Here is a 23,551-nt window from a genome sequence, read left to right as displayed (position 1 = left end):
TAAAAAGTAGAGGCGATAGAATACATCCTTGCCTCACTCCACGTCGTATTTCCACTGCTTCCGTGGAATTCCAAAATTAAGTTAAAACATCACAAACCCTAGACTACCAAAGGTATCAACCAAGATTATGCGTTCACTACTGTACGTATCAAGAAATTTACTACCAGCGTCTTTCTCACTAAATATATATCACCAAGTACAGAGGAACCTATCTAACCCTTATCAAAACAGCTAAAAAAATGTACTTTAAAAATCGTCTGGGAAGCTCTAAAAATGTTGCAAAAGAAGCTTGGTCCATAATCAACGATATTTGTAATAAATCTAACACTGCTCAAACATTACCTCTTCCCAACCGTGAAAATCTAAATAAATACTTCATTAATGTTCCACACGTATCCTATTTCTTATCTCGCCAATTTAAAAAAAGGTCTCAAATTCATTCTTTATAAGACGAGTTGATACATCTGAACTGATCCAAACAGTCAATAGTATCAAAAGCAAATCTTCCTGTAGTACTGATGGACTATCCATAACAATTTTCTTAGATCTCCCAAAAAATGTATTGGAAATCTTGGTCTCGCTAATTAATGATTCTTTGAAAACGGTATATTTCCAGAGTGTCTAAAGACAGCCATTATTATTCCTATTTATAGGAGTGGTGAAAAATCGAATTTCTGCAACTATAGCCCTATTGCCTTACTACCGGTCCTATCCAAAATTATGGTGAGACTTATAAAAGCCCGACTTATGTCCTTTATGAAAACAACATTGTATCACAAAGTCAGTTTGACTTTTGATCTAATAAATGTACTACTGATGCTATATTTTCGGTACTACATCAGGTCTATCAAGCACTTACCAATAATCTTCACACTGTCACTGTTTTTTGTGACTATGCCAAAGCACTTGTGTAAATCACGACAGTTTGATAAAAGAAACTGAATTTCGCGGTATTTCTTTGAACTGGTTTCAATCTTACTTGGGGAATAGGAAACAACTAGTTAGAGAAAATGATACTGACTCTGATCACTAAAGCATTGTATGTGAAGTACCACAAGATTCAGTATTGGGTCCTCTACTTTCCCTTATCTTTATAAATGACATGACTAACTTAGAAATCGATGGAAAAATTATTCTTTTTAATGATGATACCAGTATCACCTGGAGGAACTCTAATATTGCAACTCTTCAAGCTACTATCTAATTTACTATCGTTTAACATGGATAAGACAGTAGCATTATCCTACAGAGCTCTTAAACCCTTGCTTCTTAATAACAGCTAAATCAGTATCGTTGGTTACGATACTGATATCGTTATTAACTATTTCTTGGTATTTTTATAGACAGCAACCTTAAATGGTCCCTTCATATTGATTTGTTAAGTAAGAAACTAGCCTCAGCCTGCTATGCAATAAGATCTATTTCGAAGAAAATCAATTTAACGTCTTCCAAATTACCATGTTTTTCTTTGTTCGAGTCTCATCTTTGATTTGGTCTTCTTTTTTGGGGTTCTAGTACAGCTGCCCAATCTGATATTTTTTAAATAACAAAAAAGAGCAATACGGTATCTTTGTGACCTCAGTAGAATAACACATTGCAGAAGCACTTTAAAAATCACGGGATTTTAACTCTTCCCTCTTTATATATTTTAGAAGCTGTTTGCTTAATTCATAAACACCTACACGTTTTTGCAGCAAGATCTAATCATGACTACTTTACCAGAAATTCAACCTTCGATGTGTATTTACCGATCCCCTTCACTTAGTTAGTAAAGAAATCTATATTATACACTTCTCCAAGAAATTAACGCACCACTTTGAAATATTAAAATATTTCCATTGTAATGTTATATTTTGCAAGCCCCTTGTATATGCTATTCGTACACTCTATATTTATTGACTGTGTTTTATCGCTATAGTTTTTTTTGCAACAAAACAAAAATAAGCAAAAAATGTACTTATTCTATAAATATACTAATTTCCAAGTGTTCACGAATTTTATTCGGCTACTGTTTAATTGTTGATTATTGTTAATTGTGTTTATTAGGGAGCGTCAATCACGTAATTTAACCCGAGATGAATGTGCCCAAGCAGTGATACTGTCGGAAGAAGGTTGGAGTTACCGGAGAATTGGTAGTTGGTTTAATATGTCCCACACATCCGTCTCACGGCTGTTAGAAAGATTCCTCGAAACAGGGGATCATACACGCAGACCAGGGCAAGGACGAAACCCGGTAACTACCCCTATTCAAGATCGATTTTTAAGAATTTCTGCTCTTCGACAACGTTTTGTAACACATCGAAGTCTACAAATTCAGCTTCGAGACATGCATGCTATACAAATTAGTACTGAAACTGTTCGACAGCGACTTAGGGAATACAACTTAACACCTAGGATTGCCGTCCGGGGTCCTCTATTAACTGCAGAGCATCGAAGGGGGAGACTACATTTTGCCAGAGAACACGTTAATTGGTTAGAGGCTGACTGGGAACGAGTGCTATTTACTGATGACCTCCGATTTTGTTTGTACAATAACGACAGACGTGTTCGTGTGTTGCGACGACCCATCGAACGATATGCTCAGTGTAACTTCTCACGCACCACATTTTTTGGTGGAGGATCCGTTATGGTGTGGGGTGGTATTTTTTTGACCGCACGTACGGACCTAGTGGACATAGAAAATGAAACTGTTACCGCTGAAACGTACATATTGGAGATCCTGGAGCAACATGTATTACCATTTGCTCCTTATATCGGTGAAAATTTCTTACTAATGCAAGATAATGCCAGACCTCACGCTGCACAGATCGTCAGAAATTATCTAGAAGAGGTAGAAATTAAGACTATGGAATGGCCAGCACATAGTCCGGATTTAAATTCGAATGAAAATCTCTGGGATATCCTTGGTAGGCGATTAAGAGCGACACCGATCCAACCAAACAACTTACAGGAAGTGGGAGAGAGGCTGATCCAGATTTGGAGAGAACTAGACCAAAATGAAATACGGCAATTAATTCTAAGTATGGGCCAACGATGTGAGGCTGTTATACGTAGTAGAGGTGGAAACACTCATTATTAAGACTTTTTTCATATTTTAGTTTACTTTTGTTATCATTTTTTTTTTAGAATTTTCCTTTTTATTTTTTTTCTCCTGTACTTCTGTTCTGATGATTAGACAAATTGTTATAATTACTAATAAAATGTAGAGTAAATCTGGTGAAGTTTTATTTTTTATTCTTTGCCTGTTTACAAATAAAATTGATTTATTAAAGTGGTGCGTTAATTTCTTGGAGAAGTGTATTTGGAAAAAAATTATACAACCACCTCCCTTTGCAACTTAAATCTGCGACTTCTTTCCTTAAGTTCCGTAAAATGATAAAAGCCTATCTATCTGAAAGACCATATTATTCAGTAGAAGAGTTTTTTAACGAATAACTAAGAAATTACAGTACATTTATGTACAAGTAACCAAGTATTATTACCATTGTAAATTCAATTCCATTGAATATATTTGGGGAATATGCAAATCTTACTTCGATAAATATATTGGAAGTAACGGTTACAGTTAGTTACAGGCAGTTTTGCAAATATTACAAGGAGTATACGAATGCAATTCGGGAAAAAAGTGTGCGGACATGTGAAAAGTTAATTAAAGAATGTTGGATGCGTTTTATCAGCCCATAGAACAGGCGGGTTTTAGAAAAGGCTATGGAACAAACGATCACCTACTGGTAATAAAAATTCTTATAGAAAAATGCACTGAATATAATAAACCACTAGCTTTAATATTTGTCGACTATGAAAAGGCATTCGACACCGTGAATCAACAAAAAATGTTGGAAGCCTTGACAGAATGCCGAATTGACTATCGGTATATAAATATAATTAAACATATATACCAAAACGCCGGCGTAGCGCAAGCGGTAGGATGTTTGCCTCGCAAGCAGGTGGTCCGGGGTTCGAATCCCACCGCCGGCAAGAACATCTAGACATTTTAAAAATGTCTATAGGCCCCAGGTCGACTCAGCCTGAATAAAAAATGAGTACCTTGGGTAAAACCAGGGGTAATAATAGACGGTTGAAGCGTAGCACTGGCCATGTTACCTTCCTTGATACCGTAGGCCCTAGATATAGCAGACTACCCTGCTATACTCCCAAAGCCGCGACAGCGGTATAAAACGGGAGACTATTATTATTATATATACCAAAACGCAACAGCCAGTGTTAGAGTGGGTGATCGTCAAACCCAGAAATTCCCGATACAACGTGGAGTACGTCAGGGGGACACCATATCGCCGAAACTGTTCACTACGCTTTTGGAATATATATGTAAAAGGGCAAAACTGACCGACAAGGGCATAAACATAAACGGAGAAAAGCTTAGCCATCTAAGGTTTGCAGATGATATTGTACTAATAGCTGATAGGATAGATGAGGCCAAAGAACTTTTAAATCAGCTCTACCTTTCCTCGCTAGAAGGGGGATTGAAAATAAATATATCTAAAACCCAGATGATGACAAATCTTGTAGTCAGCGAAGATATATGCGTAGGAACAAGATCCATAGACCAGGTAATGGCCTATAAATACCTAGGTCATGAGATTCGCATAGGAAAAGATAACCAAACCGTTGAGCTTCTCCGTCGTATAAGACTGACTTGGGCAGCCTTCGGCAAGCTGAACCATATTTTCAAATCTTCTGATATACCAATATGCCTTAAAAGAAAAACGTTTAATCAGTGTGTTTTGCCAGTGTTAACTTACGGTGCCAAAACGTTGACCATGACAAGGAGAACAGTTCAAAAGATCCGTGTGTGTCAAAGGGCGATGGAGCGTGCTATGTTGGGCGTTTCACTACGAGACAAGATCCCAAATCGCCAGCTACGACAAAGAACAGGAGTGGCTGATGCAGTAGAGAGAGTAGCAACACTAAAATGGAACTGGGCAGGTTACGTGGCTCGAATGACAGACAATAGATGGACAAAGCGGATACTGGAATGGAGACCAAGAGATGATGCCTACCGAAGTAGAGGTCGTCCACCAACACGTTGGTCTGACGATCTAAAACTTTGTCGTAGGAATTGGATGCAAGAGGCACAAGATCGAAATAGATGGAAAATTATGAGGGAGATCTATGTCCAGCAGTGGATAAGCGAAGATTGAATGATGATGATGATGATGATGATGATGGATGCGTGAAAATCGCATTGAAGTAATTAACAAAGTCATCATTTAGTCCAGTAACTCGGGCGGAAAATAGCACCTGACTGCAAGAATTTAAGCTTGTCTTACCCTTTTATGCAAAAGTTATAAATGGACGAAGTGTTCTTTTTGTCTTTAATCGGTAAAAACTATCCTTAAGTGAAAAAAAATATAATAACACATAATTTAGCATAATTTAGCTTTTATCAGTTTTATGTTTTAAAAGCGTGCTCTAAAATAAATAGCTTTACATATCAGTATGATTTACCACATATACAAAGATAATATGCAATAGCAAAGATAAAAGCCACAACAGCTTTAAAGACATTGAATTCAAGTCTGTTTTAATCACACAACTAATTTTCAGAGAGAAAAATAAACGAATTTGCTTTATATGATTTATGTTTTTGGCTACATACCTTTTGTTGATTATAACATGCTTAATAAGGTGTTTTCCTTTGACGATTTGATCTGTATGTACCGTGAGGACGTTATTTTCCAAATCTTGGGCTTTAACACCATTTATATCCATTATATGAGTATCACCAACAAGCGTTAAATCTCCTTCAAATGTATTCCATCCTTTGATTTCCACAGTTTTGCTAGATCCTTGAACAATCTAGAAAATTGTGCTTATGTTTTATTTTAAACAAAAAATTTGTCTAATGTGTTCATCATTTTTTGTTTCAGCTTTATACCAGCATACCGGACGATACATAATTAACAGGTAAGAAAAATAAGCATATAAAATCACAAAAAATCAAATAAGTACCATAATGGAAAAATAATATAAACATTTGAAAAAAAATCATTTAACTTGTGGTATAGAAGGGATGTTAGAGGGTTTATTAACTGTTTGTGACTACTTTACATTTTAAACACTGTATTTATTTCTATACATTAGATGATCGACTGTTTACAATATCAGCCGTAACGCATAAACAATAGTATTATTGACCTACGCTAATTGTTGTGAAACAATATTCTTATGCACCCTATGATCCGATAGGTACCATATTTACACGAATAAATATTTAAATACTTAGGTCTTTTCAATGTCAGCTTAAATGTTAATGTTTATGGACCGAAGACATTGTCTAGGCCACCAAAACCTACTTTCAACTCGGATCAACGGATTAATTGTTAAACATATTTCTTTTTATATTAATAGTGAATGCTTTCTGTTATAATTATCAACAGATAGAGGGAGTGTGAGCTCACACTCCCTCTCAGGGGAAAATTCACTTATCCCAGATATTTACGGTATCAAAAGGATTGAGATCTGGTGGGACTCTTTCAGTGTTATCGAGCCATAGGTGACTTGGTACGTTATATCTCCCAAAAATGTTGGTATCCATCTGGACGTCGAGAGTAGCACAGCTTTCTGCATGGTCTTATACAGGTGTTTAATTTGGACCCAGCTGTTTTGTTTCATAGGAGGTGTTTCGGAATGACACCAGTAGTATATATAATAACAGGTACTTTCTGGGTACTTTCCATTCTCCACTGCCTCATTATTTGTATTTCTGGATATATATACTTGACGATCTTTTCGTTGTATTTAACCCTCAGATTATTGTTGTTGGGTATCGCCACATCTATTAGTGTTGTTTGCTTAGTAAGTTTTTAACTACTATAAAGAAATTGGTCTATTATGTACCACTGCTTGGTATATGAGCACAGTGCAGTCCCAGTACAGTTTGTAATTGTCGTTTTCAAGCATTCTGTTAGGGACGTATTTATGGTCGGTTTGGAAAAGTTCCAGTTTGTTGGCTAATTCTTGGTGGATAAGCTTTTCTACTATTTGCGCTGTTGACAATATGTTTCGGGTAATTTTTAGTTGGAGTAACCTAATCCTGAATGACAAACAGGAAACCCTCTGTCTCGGGAAACATATTTCCTGATGTCAACCAATAGTTCGACGCTGTATTGTCGACATATTCTTGGCTGATCTCATTGAGATATGGTCTATGCAGAGATTTACTAATCCAGGTGCGCATTTTTTCTTGCTTAGAGATTTGATTTGCGCGCATGTCTTGATCCCTCATTTTAAACAGCATTGTGTCATCTACTGCGTAAATAGAGCGATGTAAAGTAGATGTCTCAGCTTTCACCTGAAAATACATTCTTAAATTGGCACTTTGTTTATTCATTGATCAGCTATGTCTATAAGTCCTCTTTCCCCTCAATATCGCGATAATGTTGTTCTCTCTACTGCACTGCGTGGACGGTGTTTTTGCGCCTTTGTGAGAAGTGTTCTTAATTTCCGCTGAAAACTTGTTATATCTATTTTTGACCACATTTGGATACCAAATGAGTAGCTAAGGTCGGAATAAGCGTACGTCTTTAAAGTCTTAAATAAATTTTTGCTATTCAGATATGTCTTACTCTTCGCACAAACTCGGAAGTTAGGTCGGTTTTCATTAGTTTATGGTCAATTTTTCGCGCTTGCTGCACTACGAGATATTTTTAAATATCATTTTCACCCATTGCCTTGATGTTTTGGCCATCTTGTATATCGAAACCTCCGGACTGAACCTTTCGACTGATGTAGTATACGGTACTTGTCTAGTTAAAAGTGCATCAGTTGAAAAAGTTTCTACAGTTTATTTTTATACTTATGTTTATTTATACAATTATTATTATTATAATTATTATAATTTAAGAATATTTTCCTTTTTAGTACTTTGGTATTAAAACACTACTACAAACTGAATTGTTCATTACTTCTCATTAGGAGATTGTATTAATATCTAGTGTAGCATAGACACCTTTCATGGACAAATAAAATATTATAGAAGTATCAGTGTAAATTTTCATGACAAAGTTAATCAAGTCACAGGAAAAGGGAAGTTGCTATCAGATTTAAGAAATAAAAACGCTAATACGAATATACTTACAAATGTATGGGTATTAACACTATTGATATGGTCTGCCTCAACTTCCACTACGTTCAGTGGTACTCTAAGATCGATGGTAGCATCGATTTTATCATCTGTTAACTTAATACCTTGTTGTAATACTCTTAAGAGAGATTCTAGTTTTTGGTCATTGTTTACTTGGTGAGTACCTCCTGCTTTATGTGATTTTGCATTTTCTAGCATTTTCAAGTCCTTTTTCTGGGTACTTTTTAAATCTAGAGATGTGGTATTTTCTGTTATAACATTTTCTGTTAATTCTTTTCGACTTACTTCAGGAAGATCTATTTTTTTATTAATATCTCCCTTTCTATAAATAATATCTTTGGATTTTAATTGTCTTTCTACATCAACAGGTCCAGATAACGTTATTGTTTTATTTAGAGTTAAATCTTTCGTCACGTTTAATACATTATTGAATCTATCAAACGCTTTACCCATTTTTTTGCCACGTAGATCCGGTGGACTTAACAGTACAAGATTATCGAAGGTTTTTTCGCCGTTGATCTGCTGATGTTCTGATGAGTTCTTGTATAGTACTTGAAGCTCTCCGCCTCTATTTACTTGCAGACCGTTTAAGTTTCTTGTCACTAAGAGATCTTTAACTTTGAGTTTTTGGGTAAAAACTGCTTTACCAAGCTCTATGGTTGGGCTGTTGGTTGTTATCAAGGCATCTGGTATCTTAGAATCTGAAAAGAAACAAATTATGCTTTGCTAAGTACACATACACAAAACTATCATGACCTTAAAATCTGACCCTAAAAGCTTCTTGGAAAACATCGGATATACATATAACGACAAAAACCAAGATGAAAGTGTTTTGACATACTGTGCCGTTACTATGAATGTATAGAATAAAATAAAGTACAAATATATAGAATAAAATGTAAAGACAAAGCTATCAGAGAAAATAGGTGAGAATATCTGTATCCAAAGCCAATGACATAATTTTTATAGATAGATAAATATATATAGATACTCACATTATGAAAAGGATTGAGATGATTCCGAAAACCCAGCTAAGTAAAAACGAAGACGAAAACGCTAAGAAAAACGGAAAGCATCCATATAGTAATCCGCGAAGCACAGACTGGATACGGAATCGGCAAATTATCAGACAGGCGCATTACAACTGACTCGTCATATGGTGAGACTGGTGTTGCAACTACTGCGCTTTTGAGTGTAACACCATCGTGCGTAGGGAATACATGGTGCAAACAGGGAAATTTTAACTAAAAAATGCCATAGATAGCTGTTGAGCTCATAATAAAGAGTTCATCGCCCCATCTGACAGCATTTCCTCCTAAGTCGTGGGATCAAAATGGACATGGAGACAAAAAGAGATGGTCCAGAAGAGGACTGAGCAATGATTGATTTTTCTTAGCCTAGAAGTACAGCGGTCGCTGATTCTGTCTCTGTCGCACAGGGCACTAAGTGATCCTTTAACACAGTAGAACAGCTTCGGCAGAACTTAATGTTGCTGTGAAAAGATTCGATGTCGTTAATACAAATATCAGGAAAGTTGTAGGTACAAATATCAAGAAAAAAGTGTTAAGTGAACCTTACGACCCAGGTAACGCCAAAGAGATGGTAAATTTTAAGCCATTAGAGAAATTTGGTAATATTATTATGTCTGAAAGAGTAGATTCGAATTTGAAATAATTTGGTTGATTGGTAATGGGATAGATGTTAAAATCTGAAGTGATAAAAGGTAAAGAAAATCACCAACTATAATCGAACTAGAAAAAAAAAGTGAATGCCAAATATCCCTAATTTTTGGAGATTTAGGATCTTAATAAGTACATCATTATCTAAAAACATTAATTAAAATTTGAATTAAATAAATGTCTTACTTGTCAACCATTTTGTATTAAGTTGTTCCGTCACAATCTTATCGAAGAAAAACTGACCAGTGATATTTTGCTTCCCAAATTTCTTTAAGGCGTATTTTTCGAGAGTAGCCATGTCTAAACCATTGATAAGTCCGTCCACTATCAAATTTTTGGCTTTCAATGTTTTCATTTTCTTTACTGTGTTCTTAGGGAGGGCAGTTGTTGTGGGGATGGTAGTTGTGGGTTCGTCTAAGATTGTAGTATCTGAAAGATGTTTGTTTTTATTATAATATTCTTAGGTAATAGTATTTTCATGAGATTACATACACAATTAGATCTAAAGACGGTAAAAGAAAATATTCTAAAATCAGTCAATCATAATCGTTGTTTTTTATGGTGAACATATCATGAGGATGGCTTTAGATGGATGGGTCGGTGTAATAACAGTGGCTGGTAGGAAAATCTCCAATTTAAGATTTGCTGATGACACTACACTTATAGCAGTAAGAAATGTTTAATCTCCTGCGAAGAGTTAAGTACGAAAGCAATAAAGTTGGTGTGAAAATCAGTAAAAACGTGTTACAGGAATCCCAGATAGTGGAAAGTTTTGTCTATCTCGGATCTAGTATAACTAACCATGGTAACTATGTAACTAACATATCTATCTCTCAAATGTCTCAATCTGAGACTGGTGAATGCACTTGTATTCTCAATATTTATATACGGGGAGAGATTTGGATATGCCTTTGAGATGTGGTGGTGGAGAATATTACTGCGCATACCTTGGGCAGCTCATAGGACCAACGCTTCCATTCTAAACCAACTCGAGATTATAAGAAGGCTGTCCACAATATGTCTGCAATGTATTCTACAATTTTTTGGTCACGTGGTTCGCAAAGGTGACTATAGTTTGGAGAGATTAATTGTTTTTGGAAACGTTCCAAGGAGAAGACCAAAAGGACGATTACGAAGTAGATGGTCCGACCAAATTAAGAATTCAGCTGGAAACTCATTCTGCGAAGCTTTCAGAACAGCTAAAATTAGAGACCAATGGAAAAAAATTGTTAGGAATATTGGATAAATCACGATCCTCAGTAATGGAGAATCGACAAGAGAGAGAGATGATCATTGTTGATCCTCACAAATTCTATATAAGATATTAAGGTAAGTTTTTAAGTGACCTTGGGGGATCGCAAATGATTCAAGTCGAGTATATATGGTATTTATAGTCGCAGCTTGCCCCAGGGATCTGTCAATTGGTCCTAACCGGTTTAAACTTTTCGGTGCGTCTGGTAATATTTTTATTTATTTTGCAGAGGCTCAAGCCACATCCTGTGTATATGCAGATCTTCGACTTTTCAATTAAAATTGAGGGTTTTCAATTTCAATAACCTTTATGAACATCTGTTTGTAATTGGCTGATACTGTACTCGGCAACTGTTTTTCTTTGAATAAAAATTGGTTGTAGTTATTTTGTGTGATGGACGTTCAGCAGCGGCTGATTTTTCACAGTGACCAAAACGATAGTTTCTGACAATCACTACGTGACTGTTGTACAACTATATTCTTTGAAATTTCTATCTACTGGAGTTTTTTGTCTTGTCTGCGTTAGTTTTGAAATGGTCATGTGATAAGATTGTGCCGATTCGATTTGTAACATTTTTAGTATTTTATCAGCAGACCACTCTAATACACATCTATGACTATCTGTTAACAGCTTTAAATTGTAAAAATCAACCATTAAATATAATACTTCTTCTTCTTCTTTCTCTTTATAAGCAATTCTGCTTATAAATGCTGGTCTATTATACTCTAGTGATTTCTCAGTAATTTGCTTTATAACGAATATTGCATCTGTACACGATCTTCCACTACGAAAACCTTGTTGTTCGTCTGCTAAACTTATCCTCTGATTTACTAGCACTTGTAAAATTTTAGTTGTTAGTTTTAGCGTAGTATTTAACCAGTTTATACCTCTGTAGTTTTGGGGCTGTTTCTTCTGCTTTGAATAGTAGAATTAGTTCGCTCGTTCTCCATTATTCCCGTATTTTATTGTGTTTTATAATTATATTAAATAATGTTGTTAATTGTTCTGTCATTGCTGCTTCACAATATTTCAATAATTCGTTTGGTATCCCGTCTTTACCTACTGCTGTTCTGTTCTTCAGGTTTTCAAGTATTTTCCGAACATCCTGTAAATTTATATTAAGTTGTTCATTTGTGGTAATTTCTGTTGTTTCTGGTTTTAGCGTCGTTTGTTTTTCTTTTGCATAGAGCTTTTTTAGGTAATCAATCCACGTATCCTTTTCTATGTGTTTTGGTTCTATTAATTCCTTTATCGCCGTTCATTTGTGATCCCCTAGTGATCATTTTTTATTTTTCTTGCAAGTGCATGTGTTTTGTTTCTAATTGTCTTCTAATTATGGTATGCTTCTTTGGTTTTGGTTGACATGTATTTCAGGTAAGCTTTTTTCTTTTCTTTACATTTTTCCTTTACTTCTGTACAAAACCATGAAGTTCTTTGCCTTGGGAACGATTTAGTTTTATTTATATTTCACCAAGAACTTCCTTAGCCGGGGCTAAGATATTAGACTTAATTTTTTTACAGCTTTCTTTGACTCCATCACTTTCTGTGATATGTGTTTCTGCTTTTTTCGGTTATTCTTTTTTGGAATAGGTATCTTGTGAAGTCATCTTGTAAGCTTTCGACTATTATCTTTGTGGTGTATTCTGGTGTTTTGTTATCACATGTGCTTTTATTCGGATTTTGCATAATACCAATTTATGATCACTTCCTATTTCTGCTGATGTTAGTGCTTTTACATCCACATTTTTGGGAGGGCTATAACTGTCTATTCGACAGAATATAGTCTATCGTAGATCTTTGTTTTGTTTGTTTTGCATTGGTTATGCTGCAGAGGTCCGTCAGAAGGTCTCCGTTTTCATTTGTGATATTTTCATTATATCGCTGTTTTATTCCTGGAACTACATCATTGCCAACACGGACGTTAAAATCACCCATAATGATATATTCATCATTTGGGGTCTCGTTTATTACAGTCTGAAGGTGTTCGTAGAAGTTTTCCCTTGTGGTGGTATCTCTGTTGTTCTCGAGTGCATAGATTGCTATCACATTCTGAGGTTTGACATCCAGTTTAACTTTTACACTTACTATTCTTTTAGAGGCATATTTACATTCTTGTACTTGGTGTGTAAAAATTTTCTGTATACTACTTTGGCTTTGGTGTCTTTCGCAACACCATTGTAAATTATCAGATAGTCATCTAGCATAATTTGACCCTTTTCTTTTATTCTCGTATCTTGTAGTGCACATATGTCTATAATACTAAATACTAAAATATAATACTGAATATAATAGTCTTATATAATACCAAATATAATGCTGAATACTTACTAAAAAATGTATAAACCTAGATTAGTATTGAAAAAACTCACCTACTTCCGCCGTAGTTGTTTCTGGAACATCAATTTTATCAATTTGTCGACCATTCATCGCCTTTGCATGTATTCTATCCGCACTGACTGCACTGGCTCTCAAGTTATCGAAACTTTGATCTGCATTTTTAAGAAGAATAGTATCTTGCCTTATTTTTATGTTATTTAGAGTGTTTTTAATCTCAATATCATCCTTAAACGTAACGGTTCCATTTATGACCAAATTTTTAAGACTTTGATTTAAATTTTTATAGACAATACTATCAGTGGGATGGTTGTTGAACATCACTGGAACTACCGTTGATTCGAACCTAACTATATCTAACATTATTTCAGAATCAAGCACAAAATCTTCGCTTATGTCCAACTTATTGTCCAGTAGTTTGTTTATATCGATTTTGTTAATGCTGTCGACAGTTATTTCATCGGATTCAACTGTTGACTTCGAGAATATTGTTTTCGCACTTATATCATAGTCCAAAGTATGATGTCCTGGTGATTGTAGTGAGTCTTCTAATTGTTGTTCAATGACTGAAAGTTTGGAACGTTGCTCTTTTAGTTTTGTTATCAGATCATTTAGATCAGTGTTTTTTGTTTGGGAAGCAGTCTCTGGTACCTGAAATTATAAGATTTGTAAAATCCGAAACTAATTTTTGAAACCAAATTCAGATTTTTGCTTTAATCTGTGCCTTCTAAGAATTGCAAGGCAAAACAGACGTTGATAAAGATGTTATTAGAGACATGGGGAATCTTAAAATTGCATTCTACAACATATCTCCTCAACTACACAAAAATCCTTAGCGAATTGGTTTCTAGTACTCGTACAGAGTATATCGGAATAAAAGGAAAAAGACAGTTAAGATTTGATTTCACGTATAGTGCGTCTGTGTATCCGCTTATACGTTGCTTCCTAAGACAAAAAAGATTTATTTTCACGTTCAGAGCGACTGTGAATAGCCGTTCTGAAGAGCCCTTTTAGGGCGAAATACGTATAAGCGAATACACAGACGCACTATACGTGAAATCAAATCTTAACTGTCTTTTTATTTATAAGATTTGTATATTTTAGTAAAAAATTGTGATCAGCTATAACATTTTGGTTTTGTAATTTGCTATATTCTTTTTACTACGTATTTTTAATTATTTTATACTTATAGTGACTTGCAAAAGTCCTAAAACAACTAAGAATCGTTAACAGGTTGTGGTTGTCGGCTCCTGAGCTGATGATGAATAATATCCCACAAATTCTCTATAGGATTGAGATCAGGGCTGCAGGATGGCCAGTTCATGGTTTGTATTCCAACCTCGTCCAAATATTCATGGACCACACGTGCAATATGTGATCGGGCGTTATCATGAATTAAAAAAAAAATTATTTCGTATGTAAGGAGCAAATGGAACTACTCAGTTAGACAAAATGTCTGTAATATACCTTTCACTTGTTAAGGAACCTCTTCGTAAAGCAACAATGTCCGTTCGCGCTGTAAGAGATATTCCTCCCCAAACCATTACAGATCCTCCATTGAATAAAGTAATAGGTCGCATATTACACTGTGCGTAGCGTTCTCTTGGCCGTCGAAAAACTCACACGTCTACCTGAGCTATATAAACAATACCTCGATTCATCAGTAAACAACACGTGCTCCCAGTCATCAACATTCCAGTCAAGGTGCTCTCTGGCAAATTGTAATCTACTTCTACGATGATTTACGTTTAAAGCTGGTGCTCTGATTGGTATCCGTATATGCAGATCTTGTTCAGCGAGAGGCCTTTGTATAGTGTTTCTACTTATTTGAATATTATGAACATTTGCCACTTGTATTTGTCAATGTCTCATTGTGAGAAAACGTTCTCTTATAGCGCGAAGCCTGATAAACTGATCTTGAGGTGATATTTTAAGTCTTCCTCTTCCTTGTTCACGCCATCTCTTATGGTCGTTTGCTTCTCGAAAACGGTGAATGACTCGTGATATTGTAGTATGCGATACTCCTAATTTCAAGCCTATTTCATGATAACTTAAACCTACATCAGCTAAAGTAATTACCTGAACACATTATGCTTTGTACATACTTTTCTTTTTTGATAATAAAGATATCGATGATTTTTTTACGAAAATGTTGAAAAAAAATGAAGCTTTTTCGAAATATTATTAAAATGTAACATTTGCTTTTAATAAATTCCACATGGCGTTGCAAAATAAGATAAAAAATCAAATTTATTTTTACACCCCGTATATGAGTGAAACGTTGACATTTCCTAGAAAACATTAATACAGTAATTACTTAGAAATAGGTCTGCAATGCCAAAAAAAATGATCGAAATCCAATTAAGGATACACAAGAAAAATAGCTTAAAAATTATGGTAGAGTTGAGATGGTGCGTTAATTTTGGAGAGTAAAAAATCACGTAATGCTTTGAACATACTTTTCTTTTTTGATAATAGAGATATCGTGATGATTTTTTTACGAAAATGTGGAGAAAGAATGAAGCGATCTTAAAATATTATTAACATGTAGCGTTTGTTTCTAATACATTCCACAGAGTGTTGCAAAATTAGATGAAAAAACACAACTTTATTTTTACACCCTGTATATACATAAAACGTTGCCATTTCTCAAAAAACATTAATTAAGTCATTACTTAGAAATATAACTACAATGTGAAAAATTATTCATCGAAATCCAATTAAGGGTTCAGAAGAAATATAGTTTTAAAATCATGGGCCATTTTAGGTGGTGCGTTAATTTTGGAGAGTAGTATATATCAGCTATAATGGAGTTATTAACATTATGTACTGATAATACCTATTTTTAACTAAATAATGAATTTTATAAACAAAATTTTGGTCTAACCATGGGCTCTAGTTTATCTCCATTATTAGCCGATATATTTGTGGAAGATTTTGAAACAAATATTATTTCTAAATAAAATTTATTCTCAATATGGCCTCATGGATCAGAGTTGTTGAACACATTCCTGAATGATATAAACGATAAAGAAGAGACAATAACATTTACCCTGGAAGAGGATTATAATAACACACTACCTTTCCTGGATGTTTCAATATCTAAGAACGATACTGAATATGGGACTCAGATGTATAGAAAACACACACCAACAGATATTTAAATTACAAATCAAATCACAATATCAATATTAAAAAGAGAATCATTAAATCCTTATACGATAGCCAAAATTATTTGTTCTAACGAAAATTCTTAGAGGAAAAACATTTGTTAACATCTGTTTTATTAAAAAAATGATTTTCCTGTATTGTTTATAAATAAGGAATTTTCAACAATCGACCGAATAGAATAGGACAACTTAAAACGAGATCCTACAGCATACACAAGGTATAATACTAGGAAAATAACAATACCATACATAGAAGCATTATCAGAAAAACCAAAAAATAGCATAGAAGTGTAGTTATTAAATACCTTGTAAATGCGATCAGTTTTATATATTTGAAACATCAAGGCCATTAAATGTTAGAATAAGTGAACATCAATCTTATATTAAAAATAGAAAATTTGATAGATCTCAAATATGTAAACACGCATGGGATAATGAACATAGGATTCAATGAAATGATTCAAATATAGTCCTAAAAGAAACGGATGGTAAAAAGAGAAAAATCAAAGAAGCGGCTCTAATTATGTTAAATGAGACCAATTGTGTCGCAAATTCCTCGGCAGAATGTAGTAGGATCTGGTTACCCATATTGAAAGAGGAAGTAATTAAAAGGAAAATACCATTATTAGTAAGTCAGTAACATATAGAGCATACATCATTTATGTTTTTTAAATAACAAACATATAAAATCAGAATTTGGTGTTTATTGAAGGTAAACTAAATGCACGACCAAATACTTACCATGTCGGGATAGTATTATGAGGTTTTTTTCCTGGTTTTTCCCTCATAATTTACTATGGAATCACTAACAGGAGAATTTTACTGTAATCATGGCATGTATTTGTCTTTTTTAAGACGAATTACATGCTATGACCTTTTCTGATGAATATTCTCAAGTTAAAGTTGATTTCATGTAATCGAATGAACTATCTTATAAGTAAAGTCGTCCCAGGAGCGCAACTCAACAATATTGGCAATATCATTTTAAAGTCGTCTACTTTAAAATGTATAATGTATGTCTGAATTGTCAATATAAATGAATCAGATAAAATTAAATTATTAGAAGATTTTTCACTAAATAACAGAAAAACAAAAATTTGTTTAATTTACTAATGTTTGTATTTTGAGAACGATTTCCGTAAGAACGGAAATTTAACCTGTAATTGCGGCTTATTCCCATTTAAATAGTAATTATTGTTACTCTAAGCAGGTTAAAAGTAAAAACTACATGAAAAATAACTAACAAAATACAGACATTAAATGAAAAGTAAAAAATTTAAGGGATATAGGTCAATAAAAGATGGTAAAAAAAAACACAAGAACACAAGGAACAAGAAACACAGAACAGTAACTCATCTCGAACGTCCAAATTTATCATAAATGTCTAAAGTCATAAATGTCATCCCATCCAATTAATAACAATATAAAATCGTCTGTTTAATAACTCCCGATATCATAATCAATTTGAATGTGAACATTAAATAAATTAAAAGTCCACTTTAGGACTTTTTATTCCAAATTTTAGTTTTCTTCAAGTTCAAAATAATATAAAAATGAATTTATATATATATATATATATATATATATATATATATATATATATATATATATATATATATATATATATATAAGAATTACTGGATATTAGTGACTGTCAATGTAAACAAACAACACAGTTTATTAAGGTTGCAGTCAGAAAATTGGCCGGGATGTTAATGAAACACTCTTATGACTTTTTGTCTAGCTTTCGGAATGGTTTTATTCCTTTTTCAAGACACTGTAATAAGAAAAATGTAAATATTTATAAAATATCACAAATCTTCAGTGCAACTTACTAGTCGTTGAGATTATTTATAAAAGCATAGATACTCAACATTAATAACACACACATAAAATATAAAATAGTGGACAAAATACATTTTAAAATTCTTTAAAACTTAGGTACAGATAGTAAAAATTTTGTTTGTCATCTTTTACTGGTGTGTTTTAACTCTGGCACATAGAGAACAAAAAGAAAAAATCCTATGAATAAAAAGTAATTAGGTGTACTTAATATTATATTTCTTTTTAAGAAATACTAGAGGCCCATCTTAGGTGATTTTAATTTTTAAACCTGTCTTAATGATATGCAACATGTTATGCATATAAGTGTAATTTGTGTGGGTACGGGTACAGGTTATTAATGTTGAGTGTCTATGCTTTTATAAATAATCTCAACGACTAGTAAGTTGCACTGAAGATTTGTGATATTTTATAAATATTTACATTTTTTTTCTTATTACAGTGTCTTGAAAAAGGAATAAAACCATTCCGAAAGCTAGACAAAAAGTCATAAGAATGTTTCATTAACATCCCGGCCAATTTTCTGACTGCAACCCTAATAAACTGTGTTGTTTGTGTATATATATATATATATATATATATATATATATATATATATATATATATACATATATATATATATATATATATACATATATATATATATATATATATATATATATATATATATCTACGGCATAAAGTGGACTCCGCCCATGTTAAAATTCAGGTTCAAGTGAGCTCCGTGGTCAAGTGGCCACCGATATACGGAGCTCACTTGACCATTCCATAATATTGGCTCTGTCGATTCGTCAACATGTATAGTTTCACAATTTTTAAAAATTTTGTGGAGCCCCTAAGTACCTCTGTATCATGAATGTATATCGCTTAGTTCACGTGTATATATTATAGGGGTCGTTTAGATCTTGTTCCGTGTATATTGGAACCATACGTATATCGGTTTAAGTAAGCTCTGATAGTTTGGCAACTATGGGATTAAGCCGTTTATTTCCAGCGTATATTCTAAACGGTTCAAATAGACTCCTTACTTTTGTTATCATTCATACGCATTACAGTATGTAACAGATATGTGTACTACCAAATACCTGTTTTTGGTAGGTACGTGCTTTTCTAAAGATAGATTTATAGATACAAAAGGATTTCATTACCAAGTTGGATGTGTTTTTTCATATGCGAAAATTTCCTAATGTATTTTGTTAACGTGAGTATGTCTTTATACGTTTTATTTAAGAATCCGGTTAATAAGAACTTCTTTTATTGTTTCATCATATCTTGTATACAGCTTTTTTATTATTTTATTTCTTCTATTTTATTATTTTATTTTTTCTGGATTCTATTTCTTATTATTCTATTTTTTAATTCTGGATAGAAGGTTATCTCAAAATAAATATTTAAGTGCTAAAATAGATATTTTTTTGTTAAAATGGGTAGTAGTGCACAAAAAAGGGAAGAATGATTAATTTTTCTAACATGAATTATACCACTTCACCAATATTACATATTTCTGAATGTTTTATCTCGTATTTAGGAGTAATATGTAATTAATATAAGTGGAGTTAGTGTCAAATTTGCAATAATCTTTATAAGTAATAGCTTACTGACTGTACTTTACATGTTCAGTTTACATAAATAAACCTTGTCCCTTCAAAAAGAGCGATTTGAACGGTAAAGTTAACTAAGAAAGTGTGATAAGTCTTGTACCACCCCACATGCACTTAAGTTAACCGGTGTTTGCAGGCAAGAGTCCTCCTGGCAGATTTAAGGAAGATAACTACCATAAGGAAGTTCCGTTCGAGGGATCAGATGGAGAGGAGCAGTTTATTTTTGTTTGTATATCTTGCAGATGTGTTGATATAGGCAGTTTTTCCTTGATTCTAGTCATAAAATAGGCTGGTATTCGTGGAGTGGATGTCACGAATCTGGACTTTGTTTTTTTTTTTGCTCTGTAGCTACTTATCTTCGGATATTAGGTGGATTGATAGCTACGATATTGTAGAGCTTATGTATGGATGTGAGTCTTAATATTCCCTGAATTTGGCTGACTAATTTATAACTAAATATTTTATAAGTTATTTAAATAACTATTTATAAACGGCATTTAGATTAACAAATACCACTCCTCATACCTGATATTTTTCGTACTTCTCTTCGCTGTGTTGGGCAAGATTTGGTATTTGTGACATATATGATCTAACCTGTCATATATAGCCACTTTTGTCTTTTAATTTGAGTTTTTCTTCTATTATCGGTTTATATTAAGGATCATGTACAGAAGTATTCTGTATAGCTGACAAAATAAATAGATATATTGGCCGATAGCTTTTGTGGTCTTTGGAGTTTTTGCCAGGTTTAAGCAAGGCAACAACTTTGTCTTTGCTTTGCTTGTCTAAAGACTTTGGATATTAGCCATTGTTGTATTTTTAGTTCAAATTTTATAGTTTTGTGCTCAGATCCTCAGCCAGGAGCCGTAATATTGTTCATTATATACGTGGATAGCGGATCCAAGCTCAACATCGTTAAAAGGTTCTCTCAGCTGACTGGTTTTGTTTTCTCTCATTATAAGTTTTTATGTAAAGTGGAGTGTCTTTATCTCTAGATATACTCTTAATATTTATACACATAATTAGAATAGTTGGTCCTAAAAAGCATCGATTTAACAAAAAACATATTGAACGGGTAATTTAAGAATTAACGATTACTTAATTATTCATTACCCAGGGTACGCCCGATTGCGGTGGTCTTATTAGTACTTCAATTTTCGTGAACGCTTCTACATTAAACTTCATAAAAAATGACTAATCTTTCACTTTGCTGTTACTGTTATTTTAAGACGATATTTCGAGTCAGATTTGTATAGTAATAACTATAGTCAATATATAGTCTCTATAAGTAAATGAGTTTGTGGTATCGGTTACAACTCATATATATTGATAATGAGGAAATAAATAGGTTAAAATAGGTGTAGAAAATTTTACCTACATATATCGGCACCATTGTTCAGGAGATGGGTTTATCCCAGAGATCAAAGGTTACATACTTTTACAGGCGTATTCTAGGTTCTATTTATATATTTTTATTACTAAAAAAGTGTATTTATAATAAAGGCCTTAAGCTATCTGTAGATTCCATGAATATTAGAATCTATGGAAATTAGCAAATTAAAAAATACAGACATAATTCTGAATGACCAACTTGAGACAAACAGTTATCCCCTCCTCAACTTATTCAGTTACAAAATATGACGTGTAAACGCATACCTGTTTAATTGTTAGATAAAATGAATTTCCATCAAGTAACGGTCGAATCTATCACTTACTAAAAGAGTACGAAAAGACCTGCATATGCTTTAGAGTATGGGTACTTTAGTACAAAGTACCCTTTGCTTTTGCCAATTGCTTTGTCACTTTCTCAGCGATGGGTCTCCCTTTTGCTCATCAATAATGTTCCCGCTCGATATAGTTATTCTAAGATATTCAGATTTCACTATATGCTCTACATTTGGCTTTATCTCCTATTAATTTACAACTACGACGAAATCTTTATAATATATCTGATGCATTGATATTAAAGTGGAGTAGAATACTTGGTAGATAATATTTATTTGTTTTGAGTATACTTATTTTACGACCTAGTAATACTTGTGAGCTCAGTGCTTTCTAAGTCTGTAAAACATAAACATGCTTCCATATTAGATTATACATTTATTAAGAATGTCCACTCTCTGAATTGAAGTTTTTATCTTAAAATATGACTGTGTCCCACAATCTTTCACAAAAGTTATTCTTTTCTGAAATTTTCTGAATAAGGTTCAATAGGTTTTTATATTTTGTTTTACGTTTTAATCTTTAAATCGGAGTTCATTTTTTGAAAAACTATAAACATGTGACAACAAATTGCTATATGAACGGCGTTATGCATCACTAGACCCAGCCCCAATTTCTTAAATTGTGGATTATGGCGCTTTCTGGTGGAAAAGAGGAACAACAGGATAACATCAGATGTAGACCAAACAAAAGAAATTAGGACACGCATTGAAATAGCACGTGCATTATTTTTTAAACTTTAAAAGTTTCTTTGTTTTCGGGATATAAAGTTAGAGCTTCGATATTACGTGTTCCCTACTTTTCTTTATGGCTTGGAAGCGTGAACACTAAAACAAGTCCATCTGAATAAGTTGGCCGCCTTTGAATTTTGGTGTTACAGAAGAATTTTACGAATATCATGGATTCAAAGAATGTCAAACGTGGAAGTAACTAGAATGATAGGAAATGGGGCGGAAATATTATTAACTATCAAAAGACGAAAACTTGAGTACTTAGGACATGTGATGAGAGGGCAAACATACGCATTATTACAACTTATTATGCAAGGCAAAATCCGAGGAAAGCGAAATGTGGGAAGACGAAGAATATTCTGGCTTAAAAACTTAAATGAATGGTTTGAATGCAGTAGTGTAGAACTATAGAGCGGCAGTCAACAGAGTCCGTATAGCCATAATGATTTTCAACCTTCGATAGAAGATGGAACTTAAAGAAGAAGATAGAAAAAGGCATAAACTATCTACGTAATAAATCCCATTAACCTGTTAGTAACGGATAACCAGATATATTTAAAAAGATTAAGTACCTTTCTTTTTATTTTGGATTTTGAATTTTGCATAACTAGAGCAAGCGACTAATTTTTGTGTATTAGTTTTGAACCAAGCGCCTCTTGCGAGCGTTTTAATGATTGTAAATCGAATATTTGGAAACATATGTACATAAACGTGGTTAACAATGGTGACGTTGGCAACTTGTTGAGGCGTTTAGGTTAAGAAGTAGTGGCAGTTATTGCTTAAATTTTTCTATAATAGTCACATTACAGAAGAGCTAACACAGAAAGAGAATACTTAACAAAAGACATAACATTAAGTAAAATGTATGAATTGTATATTGAAGAAGCAGACAATGACCTTGTTAAATTTTCGTTTTACAAAAAAATGTTTTTAACACGATTTAATCTTCAAAGAAAAAAGTTGAAAAAAGATACTTGTAGTAGATGTGATTGTTTCGAATTAGAAATTAAAAATTGCGCAGAGAACGAACAATTAAGCGTTAAAAAAGGAAAAAATGTGCACTTAGAAGAAAGAAAGCTAGACATGAAGATAAGCAACGATCAACCAGAAGTG

General features: G+C 33.4%; 2 protein-coding genes across 3 annotated transcripts in view; one reads left to right on the top strand and one right to left on the bottom strand.

Annotated features, from left to right (window-relative positions):
- clos (closca) overlaps positions 1-23,551 on the bottom strand; it is a 418,696-nt gene that overhangs the window by 187,371 nt on the left and 207,774 nt on the right. For both annotated transcript variants that reach the window (XM_072540165.1, XM_072540166.1), the window contains 4 exons: positions 13,408-14,023; positions 9,973-10,215; positions 8,102-8,808; positions 5,621-5,820 (listed from right to left, as the gene is read on the bottom strand). In XM_072540165.1, the coding sequence (XP_072396266.1) occupies positions 5,621-5,820; positions 8,102-8,808; positions 9,973-10,215; positions 13,408-14,023 (1,766 nt within the window). The remainder of the gene's footprint in view (positions 1-5,620; positions 5,821-8,101; positions 8,809-9,972; positions 10,216-13,407; positions 14,024-23,551) is intronic.
- The window catches only part of LOC140447486 (RWD domain-containing protein 2A), a 409,818-nt gene that overhangs the window by 197,061 nt on the left and 189,206 nt on the right, over positions 1-23,551 (top strand). The window contains exon 2 of the mRNA XM_072540167.1: positions 5,892-5,928. The gene's annotated coding sequence lies outside the window, so the exon portion shown is untranslated. The remainder of the gene's footprint in view (positions 1-5,891; positions 5,929-23,551) is intronic.

The sequence above is a fragment of the Diabrotica undecimpunctata genome, chromosome 8, assembly GCF_040954645.1.
Source record: "Diabrotica undecimpunctata isolate CICGRU chromosome 8, icDiaUnde3, whole genome shotgun sequence".
NCBI classification, from domain to species: domain Eukaryota; kingdom Metazoa; phylum Arthropoda; class Insecta; order Coleoptera; family Chrysomelidae; genus Diabrotica; species Diabrotica undecimpunctata.
This window is presented reverse-complemented; position numbering and strand designations above follow the sequence as displayed.